Raw genomic sequence first — 23,403 nt, 5'->3', positions numbered from 1 at the left:
CTGGTATGGGTACCAAGAACAGGGACCCTAAACTCACATGACGTCTAATTATCCCTATGAGATTAATCCTCCTGGTCTCCAGGCCGCTGTCTTCACTCTTTCTCCGCTCTCTCATGTCTCTTCTCATCAGTCCCACAGGGAACTAGATCCTAATGCCCCTTCTGTTACTTACCACTTCTGTGTCCCAAATGGCACCCAATATAGTGCATTACTTTTGATCTGGGCCAATAGGGGTATGGTCAAAAGTAGTGCACTATGCAGGGAATAGGATGCCATTTGAGACACCCACTCTGACTCTTTACTCTGGCCATGCTGAACGGTTAGGCACCACAGTTCTCTGTCTAACTCTCTCTCTACTTCATCTCATTGACTTTGCAGCAGGAGCTCCTGTGAGGTTTCTCTCTACTGACTGACTGTGAGGTGGAAGAAGAGTTGTCCTTGTGAAGAACCAGGAGGAAGGGAAGGCCGGCCAGTGATCACGTCCTGTCCTTTTCTGGAGAAGCTGTAGGCCAGTACTACTACAGTACTACTACAGTACTACTACAATACTCTGATGGCAGACAGACCCATTCTACCCCTGTTGCTTCTGGCATTCTGCTGCTCAGCATTTGCAGGTAAGTTATGTTTGGCTGCATATCTGTAGACATAGGGATTTGAATGATATATTACAGGCTATACTTTTTATTACAAGTTTTCTCAGAAAGATAAGAATAAGGGCTTTTGGTAATGCTGTAGCAATCATTGAAATGGAAACAGTGTTTAGAGAGAGATGTTTTTCTGTTTGAGTGAGTACACATGCATGCTGTATTCTATTGAGGCTTCACTGTGGAAGGCAGCCAAGCAGTGGACTCACTCGTAGGAACTGGAAGTACACTTTGCACTCCAGGCCTCGTCAGGACGAGCCTAGTGTTGCCTGTTTTGTCAGGCAATAACAAATCTCTACACACTCTGGGAATTTCCACTGTTCCTCCCAGCAGGCAGGCAAGCCTCCCCAGAGCAGAGAGTGGTTGTCAGAGCTCTGAGACTGAGGCAGGGTTGAGGCAGTTTTGAAACAGGACTGCGGCGGCAGGGCAGAGGCAGGGTTGAGGCGGCAGGGCTGGGGCTGGGTTGAGACTGGGCTGAGGCAGGGGTGAGGAGGCAGGACTGGGGCTGGGTTGAGACTGGGCTGAGGCAGGGGTGAGGAGGCAGGACTGAGGCTGAGGCCGTGCTGAGGAGGCAGGGCTGAGACAGAGTTGAGGCAGGGCTCAGGCAGGGAGATTTGTGTTAAGTGCTGACAGCTTCAATCTTACAGCAGGTCCAGAAGGCCTCCATGATGCCTCCACATGTATCTGCCTTCAGACGAAGCCAAAAGCACTGTGATTTACAGCCATTTGGCAAGGCAGACCACAGAGAAAAACAACAACAAGCAAACAAATAGGATGCCGCTTTCAGAAAACCTGTGGTTGGTTGTAGGAAGGGTGTCCGATGTTGAAGATTCAGTCTGCTTATCAACATTGGGTCCCACTTTAAACAAACTTCATAAACTCCTTGTAAGACCTATGTAGATTCTTCAGAAATCATTCATAAGTGAATGGAAGTAATGACATTTTATGTAATGACTATGCTTGTAAATGATTTGTGAAGCATTTATGTTCTTTATTAAGAATCGATGAATGCCCTATACGGCCTGTAAAGTGTGATCTAACATAAAAAACCTTGAGTGCCTGAAGTGGAACATTTTGATAACAACCATCATCGTAGGAAATAACTTACCATAACACATCAGCTTTGACTACAGCCTTTGCACTATTTTCTGTAGGCAGTAACCACTCTCTCCAGAGACTTGATGTTGACCATATAGCAAACAATAGCGGTCCAGGCTGTATCTGATCTGAGTGGAGCAAACGCTATCTCTCCCACGTTGACACAATGAGCTCACGCATGATGTTTTCCACTAAATTCTTCCAAATGCACTCGGCTGCCAGCATTGTTGCATTTCCTAGTGGTGGAAAAAGTACAAAATGTTCATACTTGAGTAAAAGTAAATATACCTTAAAGCTGCAATATGTAACTTTTTGGGCGACCTGACCAAATTGACATAAAAATGTGAGTTATAAATCTGTCATTCTCATTGAAAGCAAGTGTAAGAAGTGGTAGATCTGGTATGTGCGCTATTTCTATGCTTCCCATTCTTAAGTTTAATTTGTACATCTTTTACTTTTGGTTTTGTACACCAGCTTCAAACAGCTGAAAATACAATATTTTTGGTTATGGAAAATATATTTCACAGCGGTTTAGATGGTACAATTATACTTGCTTGTTTTGTCACATAAACTGAAATTAGGCGAACTATTAGAATTTTAGCATCCAGGAAATGGCGGAGTGATTTCTGCATAGTGCATCTTTAATAGAAAATGACTCAAGTAAAAGTGAAAGTCACCCAGTAAAATACAACTTGCGTAAATGTACTTCAGTACAGTGGTGGAAAAAGAGCTCAATTGTCATACTTAAGTAAAAAGTAAATGCTATACATCAAATTCCTTATATTAAGCAAACCAGGCGGCCCAATGTTTTTTGTTGTTTGTTTTTTTACGGACAGCCAGTGGCACACTCCAACACTCATTTACAAATGCAGTATTTGTGTTTAGTTTTTAATAGGTGCGTTAGTGACCATATTACTGTCCTGCCTGAGCATTCGAAATGTAACAAGTACTTTTGGGTGTCAGGGAAAGTGTATGGGAGTTAGGGTTGGGCGGTATCCAGACTTTCATACCGTTTCTGTACCATACCGTGGTATACGGTATTACCGAATATGCAAACAAGGGGCACTATTAATATATTTTATGATGCACAAAACAATTTAAGCAACAGGCATCTTGATCCAGGAGGGGATTGAATGTCTCTGCTGTAACCAAGAAGCTTTATCTTGAAATGTAGCCACTTAGCAAGCAAGTTAGCAAACAAATGCATAGCTGGAGCCCATTAGCTGGATATAATTCATTTGACACATCTTAGATTTCTTGTCGTTATACTTCACTTACAGTTACAAGCAGTGGCGTAGCACGCAGCCAGTGTGAGGCGGTGGTGCCCCCAACCCCTCCCCCCAAACATTTTTTTCTCTCCATTATTTATATATTACCATTCAAAAGTTTGGGGTCACTTAGAAATGTCCTTGTTTTCAAAAGAAAAGCAAAAAAAATTTGTCCATTGAAATAACATCAAATTGATCAGAAATACTGTGTAGACATTGTTAATGTTGTACATGGCTATTGTAGCTGGAAACGGCTGATAAAAAAAAAAAAAAGGAATATCTACATAGGCGTACAGAGGCCCATTATCAGCAACCATCAGTCCTGTGTTCCATTGGCACATTGTGTTTGATAATCCAAGTTTATCATTTTAATAAGGTAATTTATCATTAGAAAACCCTTTTGCAATTATGTTAGCACAGCTGAAAACTGTTGTGCTGATTTAAAGAAGCAATAAAACTGGCCTTCTTGAGACTAGTTGAGTATCTGGAGCATCAGCAATTGTGGGTTTGATTACAGGCTCAAAATGGCCAGAAACAAATAACTTTCTTCTGAAACTCGTCAGTCTATTCTTGTTCTGAGAAATGAAGGCTATTCCATGCAAGAAATTACCAAGAAACTGAAGATCTCGTACAACGCTGTGTATTACTCCCTTCACAGAACAGCGCAAACTGTCTCTAACCAGAATAGAAAGAGGAGTGGGAGGCCCTGGTGCACAACTGAGCAAGAGGACAAATACATTAGTGTCTAGTTTGAGAAACAGACGCCTCGATGACAGCCTTGATGACAGCTTTGCACAGTCTTGGCATTCTCTCAACCAGCTTCACCTCGAATGCTTTTCCAACAGTCATGAAGGAGTTCCTACATATGCAGAGCACTTGTTGACTGCTTTTCCTTCATTCTGCGGTCCAACCCATCCCAAAGCATCTCAATTGGGTTGAGGTCAGGTGATTGTGGAGGCCAGGTCATCTGATGCAGCACTCCATCACTCCATCTTCTTGGTCAAATAGCCCTCACACAGCCTGGAGGTGTGTTGGGTCATTTTCCTGTTGAAAAACAAATGATAGGCCCACTAACCGCAAACCAGATGGGATGGTGTATTGCTGCAGAATGCTGTGGTAGCCATGCTAGTTAAGTGTGTCTTGAATTCTCAATAAATCACTGACAGTGTCACCAGCAAAGCACCCCCACACCATCACACCTCCTCCTCCATGCTTCACAGTGAGAACCACGCATGCGGAGATCATCTGTTCACCTACTCTACGTCTCAAAGACACGCCGGTTGGAACCAAAAATCTCAAATTTGGACTCATCATACCAAAGGACAGATTTCCACCGGTCTAATGTTCATTGCTCGTGGTTCTTGGCCCAAGCAAGTCTCTTCTTCTTATTGGTGTCCTTTTAGTAGTGGTTTCTTTGCAGCAATTTGACCATGAAGGCCTGATTCACGCAGTCTCCTCTGAACAGTTGATGTTTAGATGTCTGTTACTTGAACTCTCTGAAGCATTTATTTGGGCTGCAATTTCTGAGGCTGGTACAGTGAGGGAAAAAAGTATCTGATCCCCTGCTTATTTTGTACGTTTGCCCACTGACAAAGACATGATCAGTCTATAATTTTAATGGTAGGTTTATTTGAACAGTGAGAGACAGAATAACAACAACAAAAATCCAGAATAACGCATGTCAAAAATGTTATTAATTGATTTGCATTTTAATGAGGGAAATAAGTATTTGACCCCTCTGCAAAACATGACTTAGTACTTGATGGCAAAACCCTTGTTGGCAATCAGAGGTCAGACGTTTCATGTAGTTGGCCACCAGGTTTGCACACATCTCAGGAGGGATTTTGTCCCACTCCTCTTTGCAGATCTTCTCCAAGTCATTAAGGTGTCGAGGCTGACAATGCCCTGGCTGAGGGAAGGAGGTTCTCACCCAAGATTTGACGGTACATGGTCCTGTCCATCATCCCTTTGATGCGGTGAAGTTGTCCTGTCCCCTTAGCAGAAACCCCCCCCCAAAGCATAATGTTTCCACCTCCATGTTTGACGGTGGGGATGGAGATCTTGGGTCATAGGCAGCATTCCTCCTCCTCCAAACACGGCGAGTTGAGTTGATGCCAAAGAGCTCGATTTTGGTCTCATCTGACCACAACACTTTCACCCAGTTCTCCTCTGAATCATTCAGATGTTCATTGGCAAACTTAAGACGGCCCTGTAAATGTGCTTTCTTGAGCAGGGGGACCTTGCGGGCGCTGCAGGATTTCAGTCCTTCACGGCGTAGTGTGTTACCAATTGTTTTCTTGGTGACTATGGTCCCAGCTGCCTTGAGATCATTGACAAGATCCTCCCGTGTAGTTCTGGGCTGATTCCTCACCGTTCTCATGATCATTGCAACTCCACGAGGTGAGATCTTGCATGGAGCCCCAGGCCGAGGGAGATTGACAGTTATTTTGTGTTTCTTCCATTTGCGAATAATCGCACTAACTGTTGTCACCTTCTCACCAAGCTGCTTGGCAATGGTCTTGAACCCCATTCCAGCCTTGTGTAGGTCTACAATCTTGTCCCTGACATCCTTGGAGAGCTCTTTGGTCTTGGCCATGGTGGAGAGTTTGGAATCTGATTGATTGATTGCTTCTGTGGACAGGTGTCTTTTATACAGGTAACAAACTGAGATTAGGAGCACTCCCTTTAAGAGTGTGCTCCTAATCTCAGCTCGTTACCTGTATAAAAGACACCTGGGAGCCAGAACTCTTTCTGATTGAGAGGGGGTCAAATACTTATTTCCCTCATTAAAATGCAAATCAATTTATATATTTTTTTACATGCGTTTCTCTGGATTTTTGTTGTTATTCTGTCTCTCACTGTTCAAATAAACCTACCATTAATATTATAGACTGATCATTTCTTTGTCAGTGGGCAAATGTACAAAATCAGCAGGGGATCAAATAAATTTTTCCCTCACTGTAACTCTAATGAACTTATCCTCTGCAGCAGAGGTAACTCTGGGTCTTCCTTTCCTGTGGTGCTCCTCATGAGAGCCAGTTTCATCATAGCGCTTGATGGTTTTTGCGACTGCAAATTGAAGAAACGTTCAAAGTTCTTGACATTTTCCGTATTGACTGACCTTCATGTCTTAAAGTAATGATGGACTGTCGTTTCTCTTTGATTGTTTGAGCTGTTCTTGCCATAATATGGACTTGGTCTTTTACCAAATAGGGCTATCTTAAAAATTCCACAAATTAACTTTTAAGAAGGCACACCTGTTTATTTTATTTTTTTTTCTTCATTTTTTCATTTAGCAGACGCTCTTATCCAGAGCGACTTAGAGGAGCAATTAGGGTTAAGTGCCTTGCTCAAGGGCACATCGACAGATTTTTCACCTAGTCGGCTCGGGGATTAGAACCAGCGAACTTTCGGTTACTGGCACAATGCTCTTAACCACTAAGCTACCTGCCGCCCTGCATTCCAGGTGACTACCTCATGAAGCTGGTTGAGAGAATGCCAATAGTGTGCAAAGCTGTCATCAAGCACATACTTTCTTTAGGAATGTACAGAAGTGGAGTAAAAGTAAGGGTTGTCAAACATATAAATTGTCAAGTACAGATACCCAAAAAAACGACTTAAAGGTAGACTGCTAAATGACGTTGCCACGAGCAGCTCCGCAGATATTGCGATGAGCGGGATGCAAGACTTCGCTCTTACAGTCACACACAGTATCTGCGCATGTGCATGGTTTCACTTCACGCTGTTAGAGCGTGGTAGGTACGGGACCAAATCAGCTGATAAGTTTAGCCTTGTGCTTCAGCGCACTTAGTTGTTGCGGAAATTGTTAGTCTACTACACCTGTTGTTTACGAAGCATGTGACAAATACAATTCTAGTGTAACTTTTAAGTAGTACTTCAAAGTATTTTTACTTAGTTACTTTACACATAATATAATAATAATATGCCATTTAGCAGACGCTTTTATCCAAAGCGACTTACAGTCATGCGTGCATATATATATTTTTTTGTGTATGGGTGGTCCCGGGGATCGAACCCACTACCTTGGCGTTACAAGCGCCGTGCTCTACCAGCTGAGCTACAGAGGACCACCTCTGGCATTTCCTGCATAGTTCTTACATAAAGTAAATATGTGCGTTCTTGAGGCACTTCTGTTGAGGCCTTCCTAATGTCCCAATGCACCTCACACCTCACAGCATACACATGGACGCACGCACACAGACGGACAGATGGACAGACACAACCACGCACGCACACACACACACAGTAACAGTGCGAGAGCTTGGGACTATGAGGTCCTATCTACATTTTTGTTGAAATTGAGTTATTGACATAGCCTTGCTTTGTTCAATGTCTAATGTACTCTAAAAGTTCAATAGTTCAAAAGAATACAAGATAAAAACAGCTGACGCCATTCAAACCAATGAGGGTTAGGAACTTTAAAGCCAATTATCTCAGAATCATCCTCTTGCAGCTAGAACCTTATAATCCATAGCTCTTGAAATGTTTAAACATACCACACTAGTTAATAAATGACCAGCACAGTTAGTCTTAGATCACGTCTTTATCATCACAAGGTTTAGGGTTTCCCACAGGAGTAATATTTGTGAAGTCTTGTAAGTGTGAATATCCTACTGATGATGAAAGATCATACTCTTATATATTGTCTCAGTCATTTAACTAAGGGGTGTTAAAGATGTGAAAATCTCTTGTTTCTCTGTGTCTCGCTCTCTCTCTCTCTCTCTCTCTCTCTCTCTCTCTCTCTCTCGCTCTCTATCCTGAAGAGTCACATCTGCCCTGTAAACTTGTCAGGAGTGCTTTTAGTTATGTAATGTTTAAATTGGTCTGTGATGGATCTTCTCTCATCGTAATGCAATCCAGGATACAAGCCATAACTCTCTCTGAAGTTTTACCCAAAGCACCTTGATGTCTCTCTTCCCATCTGTCTGTCTGTCTGTCTGCCCCACTCTGTTTTGCTGCCTTTGGAATGATGACCGACACATATAGATGGGGCTCAGGATTCACTCATATCTTATTTTAAGAGCTTTAAAAGACAATGGTAACGTGACAAACCAAGTGAGTAACCAATTACTTAAAGACCCACTCCAGCTTCCTTAGAACCTCATTGATCACCTGATTTACATAACAAAAGCCACATCTCAATAGGTGGTACATGGCACAAGTGGGGGGTGGGCCTTTACTCGTTTGTTCTCAATTGCGCCTTTATTGTTCCCGCAAGCAAGGGTGAGGCAGATGACATCACGGTGCACCATCAGACCAACTACTTGAATTGCCAAATCCTTGAATTCCGCATTGCTCAAAACATATTTTTTTTACCTTAAGTGTGTGTACTTTACTGTATCTATACTTGGAATATCGTTTTTCAATGGGAAAAGTTCAAAAATAGCTGGAGTGGGACTTTAATTCCTTGACTCCAAGTGCAATAAATATGGTTTGAAATACTCTTATGAATTCCACTTTGATAGCAATCTACCCTTTTCTTTTTAATGTTGTCAGTGTACCACATTTAGTATATAACTTTCTTAGTACTTTTATTTTATTTCCAGCTTCAAGCTTGGCTATCAGACACACACCTCAGGGTGCTAGAGAAGTTGTTTTAGCCCATTCCCCATAGTTGAACAAAAGGTTAGCCTGTAAATCACCATCTATATCCACAACGCTGCTGTTAAGGCCTGCAGCATGAGGAGGGGACTGCCAAAATGGATTGTGCAACCGCTGTAATCTGAGAGGGGAGGATGGCGGACGAGAGTGGGAGGAGAGAGAGTCAGTCCAAATGGGCACACTCTGCACGCGCACAGACACACACTGGGCCAAACCAAAAAAAGAGAGATTTCCTTCCCAGGACGTTAAACCAGATGTTGGAGTGTGATTCATGCTAACAGTCAGAGCAGCTAGCCAGAGCGGTGCGGAGACTATGGTTGCGTCCCAATTAGTAACCTATTCCCTATATGCAGTAGTGCACTGCTTTTGACCATAGGGCTCTGGTCAAAAGTGATGCACTATGTGAGGAATAGGATGCAATTTGGGACACACTTATGACTGTGTGGTGCTATAGACTAGAGAGTGGTAGGGATGTTTACCTAGCAACGGGAGCCCTAGTTGCCTGAGCGTCTCTACCTACAGGTCTGTGCCGTTCCCCGCGATGAGTCCTTTATCTCAACAACACCGCCTATGAGGGAGAAGGGAGAGATGCAGGCGTTCTCTCGGCTTGAGAAAGTCATTTTGTAATTAAGTGTAGATTTATTATTGAGATTAGTGATGAGCAGCAGTGGATGTATAGGAAGCTGTAGGCTGGTATACCCATATAGTTTTAGAGACTCGAGTGTAGGTGGGGGCCTGAAAGGGACAGTCGAGTCATACTGAATATGGCCTCAGGGGTGTTCATTGTCAGAAAGAAATCACTCAGACACAGGCAAATGCATGCATGCACGCACACCTCGTACCTAGAAACTTGGCCTGCACTCATGTAGGTTATTCTCGCTTGATCAGTGAGTCAGAGCTGGCAGCACAGAGAGCTGGGTTCCATGTGCCAGTAAAGTCTCACCAGATAAACAAGCTGTGCTGTTACTGAAGCATCTCCTAAACACTTCCTCACGTCAGCTAGCTTCCCCGAAAGCAGACACATGGAGGAGGGCTCTTCTCACTGTTCCAGTCTCTCTCTCTCCCCCTCCCTATCTCTCTCTTTCTACTTCTCTCTCGGTATCTTTCTCGCTCTCTCTCTCTCTCCCCCATCTCTCTCTTTCTATCTTCTGTCTCTCTTTCTCTTTTCTCTCGGTCTCTGTTTTTCTCAATCATATCAATGTCTTAAGACCGGGGTATCAACCATACGGCCTGCGTATGTAGACTATTTTTGTGCACATATTTTTTTTGGGGGGTGGAACAACCTCAATATACTTTAAAATGACCAAATCGAAACTGTGTAGTAATTATAATGCACCTGTTTTCATACAGTTACTTGACTCTCCAGCTCGCTAATAAGTCAGGGAGTATAGCAAATTCCCAAAACAATGGATAGAGGACTGTTTTTTGCAAAGAAATATAAAAAAAATTGTGCGACCCTCTGGACCTTGTTGAAGACTGAATGCGTCCCCTGGGGCAAAATGAGTTCAACACTTTAAGACATTCTATAGACATCTTGGAAATCCGTCTTAAGACATCTCAACACATTTTATAATTTATTGTTTTCATGTTTTATTAGTTATTGAAGAATAATCCGGTACTTTGGTGACTAAGAAAATATTTTTTTAACCTCCCGCTTTGGGCTAGATTTTCAATGTGTAGTTCATACATGCATAATCTATGAGCAGAATTGCTGTTTTACCTCAATTAGCCACGAAATCCCTAGTTTGAAAGCAACTGTTTTCTTGAAGCTGTGCCGCACCATTTTCCCCTACATTTCCCCCCACGTTGGCCAGCTCCCTAGCAATTTGTGTTCTAGCCAATGAGCTTCAGCCCCTCGCATTTGAGTGACAGCTAGCAAAAGGCCTGCCCAGCGTTATCCAATTAGGTTACAGGATGGGCCCAATGGCTCAGTGGACACAGCAGAGAGAGAGCGAGCGAGAGAGCAATGACATCATGCTCATATCTGCACATGTGCTATAGTATGCATTTTTCGGGGACCACTTTTGGCTTGTGAGTGCGACTTTCAGAACTACTGGCTAAAAAGTACACAAAAGTACTGGAGAATCTCTTTATTACTAATCATTCAGTCTAGAACTCTCATGCACATTCATAGCACAAATTGTACTGCACACCAAATCAAAGTGATCATGATTCATTGACCAAAATAACAATTTCAGATGCAACAAAATAACGTGTGGTAAAGGCGGTATAGGCGCGGTTTGAAGCGCTATCTTCAAGTCTTTACAGCCAGATGATCAACTCTTGTTTGGGGATCTCAGAACTTAGAACTGCTCCTCCTTAATCTGCTGGAAAAGAAAATGCCATTTATGTATCAAATCATAATTACAGCAATAACAATACCACATACAGTGGGGAAAAAAAGTATTTAGTCAGCCACCAATTGTGCAAGTTCTCCCACTTAAAAAGATGAGAGACGCCTGTAATTTTCATCATAGGTACACGTCAACTATGACAGACAAAATAGGAAAAAAAATCCAGAAAATCACATTGTAGGATTTTTTATGAATTTATTTGCAAATTATGGTGGAAAATAAGTATTTGGTCAATAACAAAAGTTTCTCAATACTTTGTTATATACCCTTTGTTGGCAATGACACAGGTCAAATGTTTTCTGTAAGTCTTCACAAGGTTTTCACACACTGTTGCTGGTATTTTGGCCCATTCCTCCATGCAGATCTCCTCTAGAGCAGTGATGTTTTGGGGCTGTCGCTGGGCAACACGGACTTTCAAATTCTATGGGGTTGAGATATGGAGACTGGCTAGGCCACTCCAGGACCTTGAAATGCTTCTTACGAAGCCACTCCTTCATTGCCCGGGCGGTGTGTTTGGGATCATTGTCATGCTGAAAGACCCAGCCACGTTTCATCTTCAATGCCCTTGCTGATGGAAGGAGGTTTTCACTCAAAATCTCACGATACATGGCCCCATTCATTCTTTCCTTTACACGGATCAGTCGTCCTGGTCCCTTTGCAGAAAAACAGCCCCAAAGCATGATGTTTCCACCCCCATGCTTCACAGTAGGTATGGTGTTCTTTGGATGCAACTCAGCATTCTTTGTCCTCCAAACACGACGAGTTGAGTTTTTACCAAAAAGTTATATTTTGGTTTCATCTGACCATATGACATTCTCCCAATCCTCTTCTGGATCATCCAAATGCACTCTAGCAAACTTCAGACGGGCCTGGACATGTACTGGCTTAAGCAGGGGGACACGTCTGGCACTGCAGGATTTGAGTCCCTGGCGGCGTAGTGTGTTACTGATGGTAGGCTTTGTTACTTTGGTCCCAGCTCTCTGCAGGTCATTCACTAGGTCTCCCCGTGTGGTTCTAGGATTTTTGCTCACCGTTCTTGTGATCATTTTGACCCCACGGGGTGAGATCTTGCGTGGAGCCCCAGATCGAGGGAGATTATCAGTGGTCTTGTATGTCTTCCATTTCCTAATAATTGCTCCCACAGTTGATTTCTTCAAACCAAGCTGCTTACCTATTGCAGATTCAGTCTTCCCAGCCTGGTGCAGGTCTACAATTTTGTTTCTGGTGTCCTTTGACAGCTCTTTGGTCTTGGCCATAGTGGAGTTTGGAGTGTGACTGTTTGAGGTTGTGGACAGGTGTCTTTTATACTGATAACAAGTTCAAACAGGTGCCATTAATAAAGGTAATGAGTGGAGGACAGAGGAGACTCTTAAAGAAGAAGTTACAGGTCTGTGAGAGCCAGAAATCTTGCTTGTTTGTAGGTGACCAAATACTTATTTTCCACCATAATTTGCAAATAAATTCATTAAAAATCCTAAAATGTGATTTTCTGGAAAAAAAATTCTCAATTTGGCTGTCATAGTTGACGTGTACCTATGATGAAAATTACAGGCCTCTCTCATCTTTTTAAGTGGGAGAACTTGCACAATTGGTGGCTGACTAAATACTTTTTTCCCCCACTGTATATAAAACTCATAGAATAAAAAGGAAAGTTTTCCATCTTCCTAAGTCTGAGGGTGGTTTTAACCTTCGACTTGGAATTGTATCAACTCGCCACCCAGGGCTTTTACTTGCGACATATAGTTAAATGCACTAAAGAGGAACAATGGGTACATATTGAGGATGCGCATGCACATCCCCAGAATCTTGTCATGTGTCTATTTCAAAGGATAAAGCTAAGAACATTAACAACTTCATAGTTAAGAACACTATAACGACATGGAAGAAAATGAAACGTATTCTACAAGAACCAGTATCACTCCCTAAAAACACAACCTTATGGAACAATCCTTGGATAGCTTTTCTGAATTCACTGATAAATTGGTCCACATGGAAAACCAAAGGCATAGAAATTGTAAATGACTTGGTAATAGGAAATAAATGTATTTCCATGACCACATTAAAAAGCAATTTTGGATTGACCAATGTAGATATTTTCATATACATGTAACTTCAAATTTTTTTATATTGCGAAATTTCGATCAGAGCAATCTTGAGGGAATCCTATTTGAGTCAGAAAAGGATATTCATATGATCGGAAGCTGTAATAAATCTTAGAGAGCCTATCCAACTGACAATATCTTAGAAAAAAAGAAACTATTGGAACCAAGACTTAAAAAGAACTGATATTGGCACAAGATGGAGGGAATGTTGGAACATAACTAACGAAATTGCAGTTAGCGAAAAATGTATGCTTAATCCAGGATAAACAAATGTATAGAATTTATTATACGAGACAAAATTCACAAATTCTACAGCACAATGGCAGAGTCATGTCTTAAGTGTAAAACTAACAATGACTCAATAATCGATGCCTTCTGGGAATGTTATAAAGTCCAAAAGTCAAGGGAGGAGTTAGAAATTTGGCTGTCAGAAGAATTACAATGTAAATGTACTTTTAATCTGTCGGTCTACATACAGTGCATTCGGAAAGTATTCAGACCCCTTGACTTTTTCCACATTTTGTTACATTACAGCCTTATTCTGAACTTGATTAAATAGTTTTTTTTCCCTCATCACTCTACACACAATACCCCATAATTTCAAAGCAAAAACTGTTTTTTTGAAATGTTAGCTAATTTATATTTTAAAGAACCCGGAAATATCACATTTACATAAGTATTCAGACCCTTTACTCAGTACTTTGTTGAAGCACCTTTGGCAGCGATTACAGCCTCGATTCCTCTTGGGTATGACCCTACAAGCTTGGCACACCTGTATTTGGGGAGTTTCTCCAATTCTTCTCTGCAGATCCTCTCGAGCTCTGTCAGGTTGGATGGGGAGCATTGCTGCACAGCTATTTTCAGGTTTCTCCAGAGATGTTCGATCGGGTTTAAGTCCGGGCTCTGGCTGGGCCACTCAAGGACATTCAGAGACTTGTCCCGAAGCCACTCCTGTGTTGTCTTGGCTGTGTGCTTAAGGTCGTTGTCCTGTTGGAAAGTCATGCTGTGGGGGTGCTTATATGGGGATATATTGAAGCAACATCTCAAGACATCAGTCAGGAAGTTAAAGCTTGTTCGCAAATGGGTCTCCCAAATGGACAATGACCCCAAGCATACTTCCAAAGTTGTGGCAAAATGGCTTAAGGACAACAAAGTCAAGGCATTGGAGTGGCCATCACAAAGCCCTGACCTCAATCCTATAGAAAATGTGTGGGCAGAACTGAAAAGGCGTGTGCGAGCAAGGAGGCCTACAAACTTACTCAGTTACACCAGCTCTGTCAGGAGGAATAGGCCAAAACTCACCCAACTTGTGTGGGAAGCTTGTGGAAGGCTACCCAAAACGTTTGACCCAAGTTAAACAATTTAAAGGCAATGCTACGAAATACTAATTGAGTGTATGTAAACTTCTGACCCACTGGGAATGTGATGAAAAATAAAAGCTGAAATAAATAATTCTCTGTACTATTATTCTGACATTTCACATTCTTAAAATAAAGTGGTGATCCTGACTGACCTAAGACAGGGAATTTTTACTAGGATTAAATGTCAGGAATTGTGAAAAACTGAGTTTAAATGTATTTGGCTAAGTTGTATGTAAACTTCCGACTTCAACTGTAGCTAGGTAGCTAGCTAGCTAAACAATGAACCGGCATAACCCCAACTCATACTACTACCAATACAAACATTGTCATAGCTGTAGTATGAATCTGCAGGTAGCTAACGCTAACAAACTAGGTTCAATGTTAGCTAGCTAATATTAGGCTATAACTAGCGATGCAAATGGTTTTCTGATTCAAATAATATTACTACACAGATCATACACGTCAAGTGAACTAGCGAGGCAGCAAGCTAACCTTTGCTAGCTAACTAACAGTACGCTTTAACTTGCAATAAAAACAACTTTCTGACAAAATTAGAAACTTATATCTGAAAGTAGCTAGACTCTTACCCGTATACATGGATGAACGCTTCACGGCTGACTGGAACCATTTAACTCTGTTTTGTTTGTAGCTACATCTTGTTTGGCCAGCGTTGTGTCAAGTTACTCCGGTTCACACTGACCGTGGCGTGTGCAGAAAGTAGCCCATCACTTTTTCCAACTGATCTGTCGATAGCGTCTGCTAAATTCAGGACATCATTGTTTTTGAGAAAAGTAGCAAAACGTTTGTTGTTCTCGATGGCTATGTCACGATCGTCGTAGAGAGTAGACCAATGCGCAGCGTTGGTTGCGAACATACTTAACTTTATTATCTTAAGTGATAATATAACAACAAAACAATAAACGAAACGGGCAGTCCTACGGTTAACACAGAAACAAACCAAACGGAAACAAGATCCCACAAAACACTAAGGGAAACAGACTGTTTAAATATGGCTCCCAATCAGAGACAACCAGCAACAGCTGACACTCGTTGCCTCTGATTGGGAGCCACTCTGGCCAACATAGAAAATCAACACCTAGAACTCCCACACAGAACAAAAACACATAGAATCTACACACCCTGGCTCAACATATAGAGTCCCCAGAGCTAGGGTGTGACAGGCTAACATTATTTATTTTAAAAATGGCGCGGTAGAAAGGACTGTCAACATATACTGAACAGCTCACGTTATAGACAGAAGCATGCTACATGGCAAACCAATCCAAACTCAAGTCCCGGCATGTCCAGCCCATCCGTCATCTCAGCCAATCATGGCTAGCGGGAAGGTTCCTGTCTTTTTCCGTGGCTAAACCAAGTAGGCTCGTAATTTAACAATTGTATTTGTATTTATGTATGGAATACAAGTTTGTTATTAAGGCACAAGAAAGTTCACATGTTCCAGAAGGCATTTCTGCCAAAAAAAACACATTTTGATTAAAGATAAACATTTACGTTCAAATGCCGCTCATGTGAAGTAATGACGTGCGACATATGCCTAGGTTCCTGAAACTAGTCACATTTTACATTGGTGTCTTGAGACATGTCTTGAAGACACAGTCTGTGCCTCAAGACCTCTTCAAAATGTGACTTAAGACTTCTTGAGAACAAAAGTATCTCAAGATATCTTGAGACGTCTCAATTGCGTATCTCAAGACGTCTCAAGACAAAGGTGATGGCTGGGTATCTATCCATCTATCCTGTCTGTCTGTGTCTCCCTAGCTCCCTCTCGACTAAATAATATCAGAGATCTGTATATAATATATATATATATATATATATATATATATATATATATATATATATATATATACGAGATGCTCATGTCTTCGCCCTAATAATGGGAGTCGTTGTCCCAAGCCAGGAAGGCAGGCAAGAAGTTTTGGCGAGCGTAAAACCTCTTGCTTCGCCTCTTCCTCTGATAATATTCAGCCAGGACCCTACTGGGAGACAGCTGGGGTGATCCTGCATTTTCCATTGTTTTTCATAGAGCTGTGAAACACATAGGCAGGCCACTGAATGGAGGCTGGAGAGGGTAAGAGTAAGGCAGTTATGTGGAGCATTTCATTGACGAAAATATAACTAGAGTTGAACTCTCCTGGTGTTGGAGGAAGATAGACAGAGTAGTAGGGCATGTCTCCGTTTTTTGCCTCACTCTTCTTCTGACTAAGCGAATGGGTTTGAGTTGAGTCTTGTGTTCACTGCAGGTTTAGCCATAAGCCCTGATCTCTGTCCCCACATGTTTTCTGGATGGATATGTGTTGGCACTTGATATTCTCTTATTTTGAGTTCTTTATTGATGACAGGTTCATTATCATCACCACCACACATGATGTGTCGCTTTCTGTCTCTGCTGTTAACAATCTATTACCCACCCTCCCTCCGCTGCAGTTTGGCATTTATTGTCATGAATCTTACATTTACATTTTAGTCATTTAGCAGACGCTCTTATCCAGAGCGACTTACAGTTAGTGAGTGCATACATTTTTTTCTTCATACTGGCCCCCCATGGGAATCGAACCCACAACCCTGGTGTTGCAAACACCATGCTCTATCAACTGAGCTACATCCCTGCTGGCCATTCCCTCCCCTACCCTGGATGACGCTGGGCCAATTGTGCGCCGCCCCATGGGTCTCCCGGTCGCGGCCGGCTACGACAGAGGGTGCAATTTCTAAATGTGGTTGTGCATCAGCAGTTTCTCTTGCTGTGTCAGTCAATTAGTCCATGTCAGCTAAACATTTTTAGATTGCCAAGTTAGTTTAGTGGCCAACTATGTAAACTTGTTATCGTGGTGGAATTACCGGCTCGGGGGCCCCCTTTCATTTTGTTAGTTAGTCTCACTCATATCATTAACTGCAAACATTTCTATCCACCCTATGTCACAATGTTTAGAATTACAGGGAATTAGCTGTAAAACAGCCCATTTTCCTCTCTGCCCCATGGCAAAATGAGTAGAATTGCATGAAATTAGTTATAAAAATCGCTAAATCTTCTCTCCACCCATGGCAAAATGTGTAGAATTGCACAGGGCGGTGCAGAAAGGTGACCAACTTAAAATGTCCCCCATTTTCAAACAGCCATGACAATGCAGGTTGTCCAAAGATAGCTGAGGAACGCTAAACTCTGTTCTCATACTGAGGCGGCGTTGAGTATTGACAACTGGTCGCGTGATTTGCCAGCAACAACACTGAGTCACCATCAGTCGATACTAGTAAAAATTGTAATTCTTAAAACACCTACCTCTACTTAAGTTTGTACCTAACTGCGGTCCTTCCGCTGGGTACTGAAATTCATACTTTTAATAAAAACTTTTGAATACAACCACCAACTTTTTCCTCATTTGTTTTACTTAACTGGAGACGTAGCGCCCTTTAAATACTACATAAACTGAGATCCAATTGGCACAAACGCATTTGCGCCGAGCAACACAAATTAGGAAAGTAGGTGGTTGTATTCGATAAAAGTATCGGTTGATGGGGACTCAACGTTGTTGCTAGCAAACCACGCGACCCGCCATCAACACTCAACTCCGCCCGACATATGAGAAAGGAGCTGAGTGCTCCTCAGCTATCGAAAGACAGCGTGGATTCCAATAGCAATGTTATGTGTACAGTCAAGACCAGTGAAGTTACTTCCAGAATGCAGTAGTGGAAAAAGTACCCAATTGTCATACTTGAGTAAAAGTAAAGATACCTTAATGGAAAATGACTCAAGTAAAAGTGAAAGTCACCCAGTAAAAGACAAAAAGTATTTGGTTTTAAATACACTTAAGTATGAAAAGTAAATGTAATTGCTAAAATATTCTTCAGTATCAAAAGTAAAAATCATTTCAAATTCCTTATATTAAGCAAACCAGATGGCACAATTTTCTTGTTTTTTGTTTTAATTTTTATTTACGGATAGCCAGGGGCTCAGACATCATTTACAAACGATGCATGTGTGTTTAGTGAGTCCGCCAGATCAGAGGCAGTAGGGATGATCAGGGATGTTCTCTTAATAAGTGTGTGAATTTGACAATTTTCATGTCCTGCTAAGCATTCAAAATGTAACAAGTACTTTTGGGTGTCAGGGAAATGGAGTAAAAAGTACATATTTTATTTAGAAATGTAGTGAAGTAAAAGTTGTCAAAAATATAAATAGCAAAGTTAAGTACAGATACCCCAAAAAACTACTTAAGTAATACTAGTATTTTTACACAAATACTTTACACCACTGCCAGAATGTAGTGGATAATGTGTGAGACAGAAGGTGATGTACCAGCCCGGTCTGTATGTCTGTCAGTCAGTCAGCTTTGGCAACCTGTTTCCAAATGGGATCTTCCCCTGACCTGTGAACCCAAACTCTGGCACAGACTCTGACCTATGTCTTGGCATGGCATCTACATTTAGAATTAGAACCCCGCACTGGAGCCAAGAATATAACCAACTAGCACTGAAGGCTGACATCTACCTGCCCCCGGTTTGAACGCTGAGTTTCCCTGGCTAATTCGATATTATTAATCTCAGCGCACCTTTCAATTTAACCAGGTGGTCAATCCGCGTTTCACTCGCAGGCTAATATTCGTTCATGTAGGCAGCACTTCTCTACTCCAGGGTCTCCCAAACTCGGTCTTGGGGCCACTACACAGCTGATTCAAATAATCAACGATTGATGAGTTGTGTAGTGTTAGGGCAAAAAACAAAACGTGCACCCAGGGGAGGCCACAACAAGGCAGAGTTTGGCCAACTCTGCTCTACTCCAATGTGACCCCCTTTAGCTATTAGAATGACGTGGATCAGCAGACAAAACAGATTTAAAATGTATACGGCTGTTTATTAAGTATTAACTAGATAGGGAATAACTAATTCACAATTGTAGCTCTGCAGATTGCATGGTACTTTTCCATGATGATTTTGGTAATAGTACATGCAACTCGAGCGACTCTGGTAGCCTGCTAGACTGGTCCCTCATAACGAGCACGGGCTAGCATTGGAGAGCTAAATTGGAAAATTACGTTGACCTGGAGTCAGCTCTGCGGAGTGGTCACTTAGTTAGCACAGCCAAAAAATTATAAAATCAGATTTTAAACCTAACCCTAACGTTAACCACACTGCTAACCCTAATGCCTAATCCTAACCTTAAATTGAGACCAAAAAGCGATTTTTTTTTTTCTCCCCCCGATGAATTTTTATGATATATACAATTTTTACTTTGCAGCTGGCTCATCTAGTGGAAATCGCTCAGTTCTGACTCCAGGGCAAAATTTATGAAATAAACGTCAACCTGCCCCTCCTTCCCTCCCCCATCTTAAGTAGGAGCAGGGATGTGAGTGAGTTAGCTGAAGGCTTCCAGGTGGTGGCTCTCCTCTCACCGTCCCAGTCTCTCCACAGCCTGGGTCTCAGGCGGACCCACCTTTCCCCCCTCCATTTCCCTCAGATAAGTCGTGCTGAAAGGCCGTGTCGGCCAGGCCCCACCGTCGGAAAGTTTATTTGGAAAATAGCGGAAAAGGGTTCTTCCCAAGACACAGGCCCTCCTCAGTCTGAACACTAAATAACAGATTTAATTTGCCACATACACAGTCACACACAAATGGAAAATTATCTGTTTTTTCACCTTGGGCCTCAGCTCTGGAAGATGGGAGAGAGAGAGTGGTTGGTTGTGGTTAGCCTCGTTGCTGCTGTGAAGGGGAAACCACAAAGGTTTCCCCTCCACAGTGTGATGTGCTGTTATATGTAAGGTGGGATATGCATTTATTCTCATTTGGAGTGTTTATTGCAGTGTAGAAATGTGAAAGTCTCACCCACGCGCCACTCACTTTCATACCCACATTTTTATTAATTTGATGTCATGGTACAGTATCTTCCATTTTGTTTAGAAAAATTACCTGTTGTCCACCCTGCTTGATGAACTATATCAACAATTTAAATATACCATATTTCAATTGTTATATTGTATAAATAACAATATTTGTCTAGCTGGTGGGCCAACTCAGTTGTGTAATTCCTCTCCCATGGGGTTTTAGTGGAGGCTGATCTGAGGTCTTCCTTAGACAGAGGACTTCATTCACCAGCAGCACATATTCCCTTTCTACTCAGTCCAGGGGCCTTCCCTCCCTCCCAGGGTACTTTGTGTGTGTTAATATGTGAGACGGCAAGGCGGCATGACATTTGACATCATGTCATTCTCCTCAGCTCACCCTCCCAACGAGACGAGGAGGTCCACTGGAATGTGGTCTCCTCATTCGGCTCTCTGTGAAAGTAGCTGTGTGTATGTGTGTGAAAGTAGTTGTGTGTCGTGTCCTTTGCCCTCTCTAGTCGCCTCTCAGACTCCTTAACACAAAGACCTGCCTTTGTTTTCTATTCATTGTGGCCTCGCCAGCAACCTGCTGCTTCTCCCAACCCATCAGTAATAACCAATGATGTATATACCATGTAATATAAAAATGTCTATGATCATAACGTTAGGTGGTAGCACCACAGAGTGATTTACATGTTTGGGAGATAATCCCTCAAAAACGGTCCGGCCATCACCATGGCATCCAGAGGACATTATGTATAATAGTCCTATATTTTATGTTGTGATGTCCCCAAATATTTTCAGTCGACTGTACTTGTTTACAGTACAGTAGGTTATATCTCCATTGGAAGATTATAGTTGGTTACATTATTTCCTGTAGAACCATTACATACTGTAGATATGTGCTGAGGCTGGATCTGTCGTGTGTATGAGTCAGTATAGTTAAACCGCAACTGAGGTTCTACTGTGTTTACTCTGATACCCAATCCCTTCCTGCTGTTTATGGTGGAGTACAAACAAGCAGGGGTATGTTTATTCAGTTGATATCATACTCCGCATTTTTGAGTGTGTGAGAGAGAGAGCGAGAGAGAGCACTGTGATATATGTTATGTTAGCATTTTCGTCTGATATTTTAGCCCAATAAGCACTAAAAAACAACTGGCGTCAGACAGTCATTAAAAAATACATTCCTGTCCACAGCATTTGCAGCCTCCTCAACCTGTAGCTGCCAAACCTTCACATGGTCTGTATGGGACTTAGTTTGAAGGACATCAACAAGTGTTCTTCATTCCTTCAAGTGAGGTGGGAGGAAACTTCACATTACTAGTTAACTAGACTGCCTTTTCAGCCTTTTCTATTGTCTCAAAGTCATTATTAATATGAACAATACAAAGGGCCAAGATGAGAGCTGGCTGGGTGTGTCATTCAGAAAATGAATGGTGTCAGGAACAAGCAGGACAAGTGGCACTCAAGATCCCCGCTGGGCCGGAGACCCTGGCTGAGAGGCCTGAATGTGTGTGTGTCTGACTCACACTGGGTCTGATACCCTGAAAAGAGGACTGAGACGGGTGGGAGGCTAAGAGGACAGGGGTAGGAGGGTGCTCCTGAGACCTCTTTGATAAGACTGGATGAAATGCCTGAGGTCTCTTTAAAGCCTGTGAGTGATGGGTGAAAGGTCCTTGAAGTGGCAGGGCATTCATTCATTTACAATTCTTGTCTCCTGTTGCAAAAGGCCAAGGGACGAAAAAGCAAAGGCATTTTAGATGTATGTTATTTTAGAAATGTGATGATGTTAAAACTGGCTAAATGATTGGCTTTCATTTCATGGTCATGACATAACATGTCACCCTCATTCTTGAATATCCAGTAATAAAAAGGTGCCACCAGAAACATTTTTCTCTTTCTAACACAATCCATTGTAGTCATTTTTGTGAGCACATACTTGACCCTCCACTAAAGAATCACATGACTTGGGAAAACTCTCTCTAGTCTCTACCAGAGTATGTGAGCAGAGCTGGAGCAGAGCAAGGAGTGGAGCGTGCCCAATTTGACTGGAGCACGGAGCGAGATTCAAGCCCTGCCACATCCGACGAGGGTCAGAGCCGGTGTAGTACGATTCTTATTCTTAGTCCTGTATTGACTCTTTGCCTGTTTGATGGTTCGTCGGAGGGCATAGCGGGATTTCTTATAAGCGTCCGGGTTAGAGTCCCGCTCCTTGAAAGCGGCAGCTCTACCCTTTAGCTCAGTGCGGATGTTTCCTGTAATCCATGGCTTCTGGTTTGGGTATGTACGTACGGTCACTGTGGGGACGACATCATCGATGCACTTATTGATGAAGCAAGTGACTGATGTGGTGTACTCCTCAATGCTATCTGAAGAATCACGGAACATGTTCCAGTCTGTGCTAGCAAAACAGTCCTGTAGCTTAGCATCTGCGTCATCTGACCACTTTTTTATTAACCGAGTCACTGGTGCTTCCTGCTTTAGTTTTTGCTTATAAGCAGGAATCAGGAGGATAGAGTTATGGTCAGATTTGCCAAATGGAGGGCGAGGGAGAGCTTTGTATGCGTCTCTGTGTGTGGAGTAAAGGTGGTCTAGAGTTTTTTTTTCCTCTGGTTGCACATTTAACATGCTGGTAGAAATTAGGTAGAATGGATTTAAGTTTCCCTGCATTAAAGTCCCCAGCCAATAGGAGCGCTGCCTCTGGATGAGCATTTTACTGTTTACTTATGGCCTTATACAGTTCATTGAGTGCAATCTTAATGCTAGCATTGGTTTGTGGTGGTAAATAGACAGCTATGAAAAATATAGATGAAAACTCTCTTGGTAAATAGTGTGGTCTACAGCTTATCATAAGATACTCTACCTCAGGCGAGCAAAACCTCGAGACTTCCTTAGTATTTGATTTTGTTCACCAGCTGTTGTTTACAAATATACACAGACCGCCACCCCTTGTTTTACCGGAGTCAGCCGTTCTATCCTGCCAATGTAGCGTATAGCCCGCTAGCTGTATGTTGTCCATGTCGTCGTTCATTACAGTTTTTAATGTCCCGTTGGTAGGATAACCGTAATCTTAGGTCATCCAATTTATTCTCAAATGATTGAAGATTGGCTAATAGGA

At 42.3% G+C, this 23,403-nt stretch overlaps 1 protein-coding gene across 1 annotated transcript in view; it reads left to right on the top strand.

The window, feature by feature from the left end:
• The window catches only part of LOC311148818 (transforming growth factor beta receptor type 3-like), a 115,701-nt gene that overhangs the window by 6,079 nt on the left and 86,219 nt on the right, over positions 1 to 23,403 (top strand). The window contains exon 2 of the mRNA XM_084185812.1: positions 379 to 614. Within this exon, the coding sequence (XP_084041938.1) occupies positions 554 to 614 (61 nt within the window). The 5' untranslated portion in view covers positions 379 to 553. The remainder of the gene's footprint in view (positions 1 to 378; positions 615 to 23,403) is intronic.

Source organism: Coregonus lavaretus (assembly GCF_964263955.1).
Source record: "Coregonus lavaretus genome assembly, chromosome: 21".
NCBI lineage: Eukaryota > Metazoa > Chordata > Actinopteri > Salmoniformes > Salmonidae > Coregonus > Coregonus lavaretus.
The sequence above is the reverse complement of the archived record's forward strand: the minus strand, read 5'-3'. Positions and strand labels throughout refer to the sequence as shown.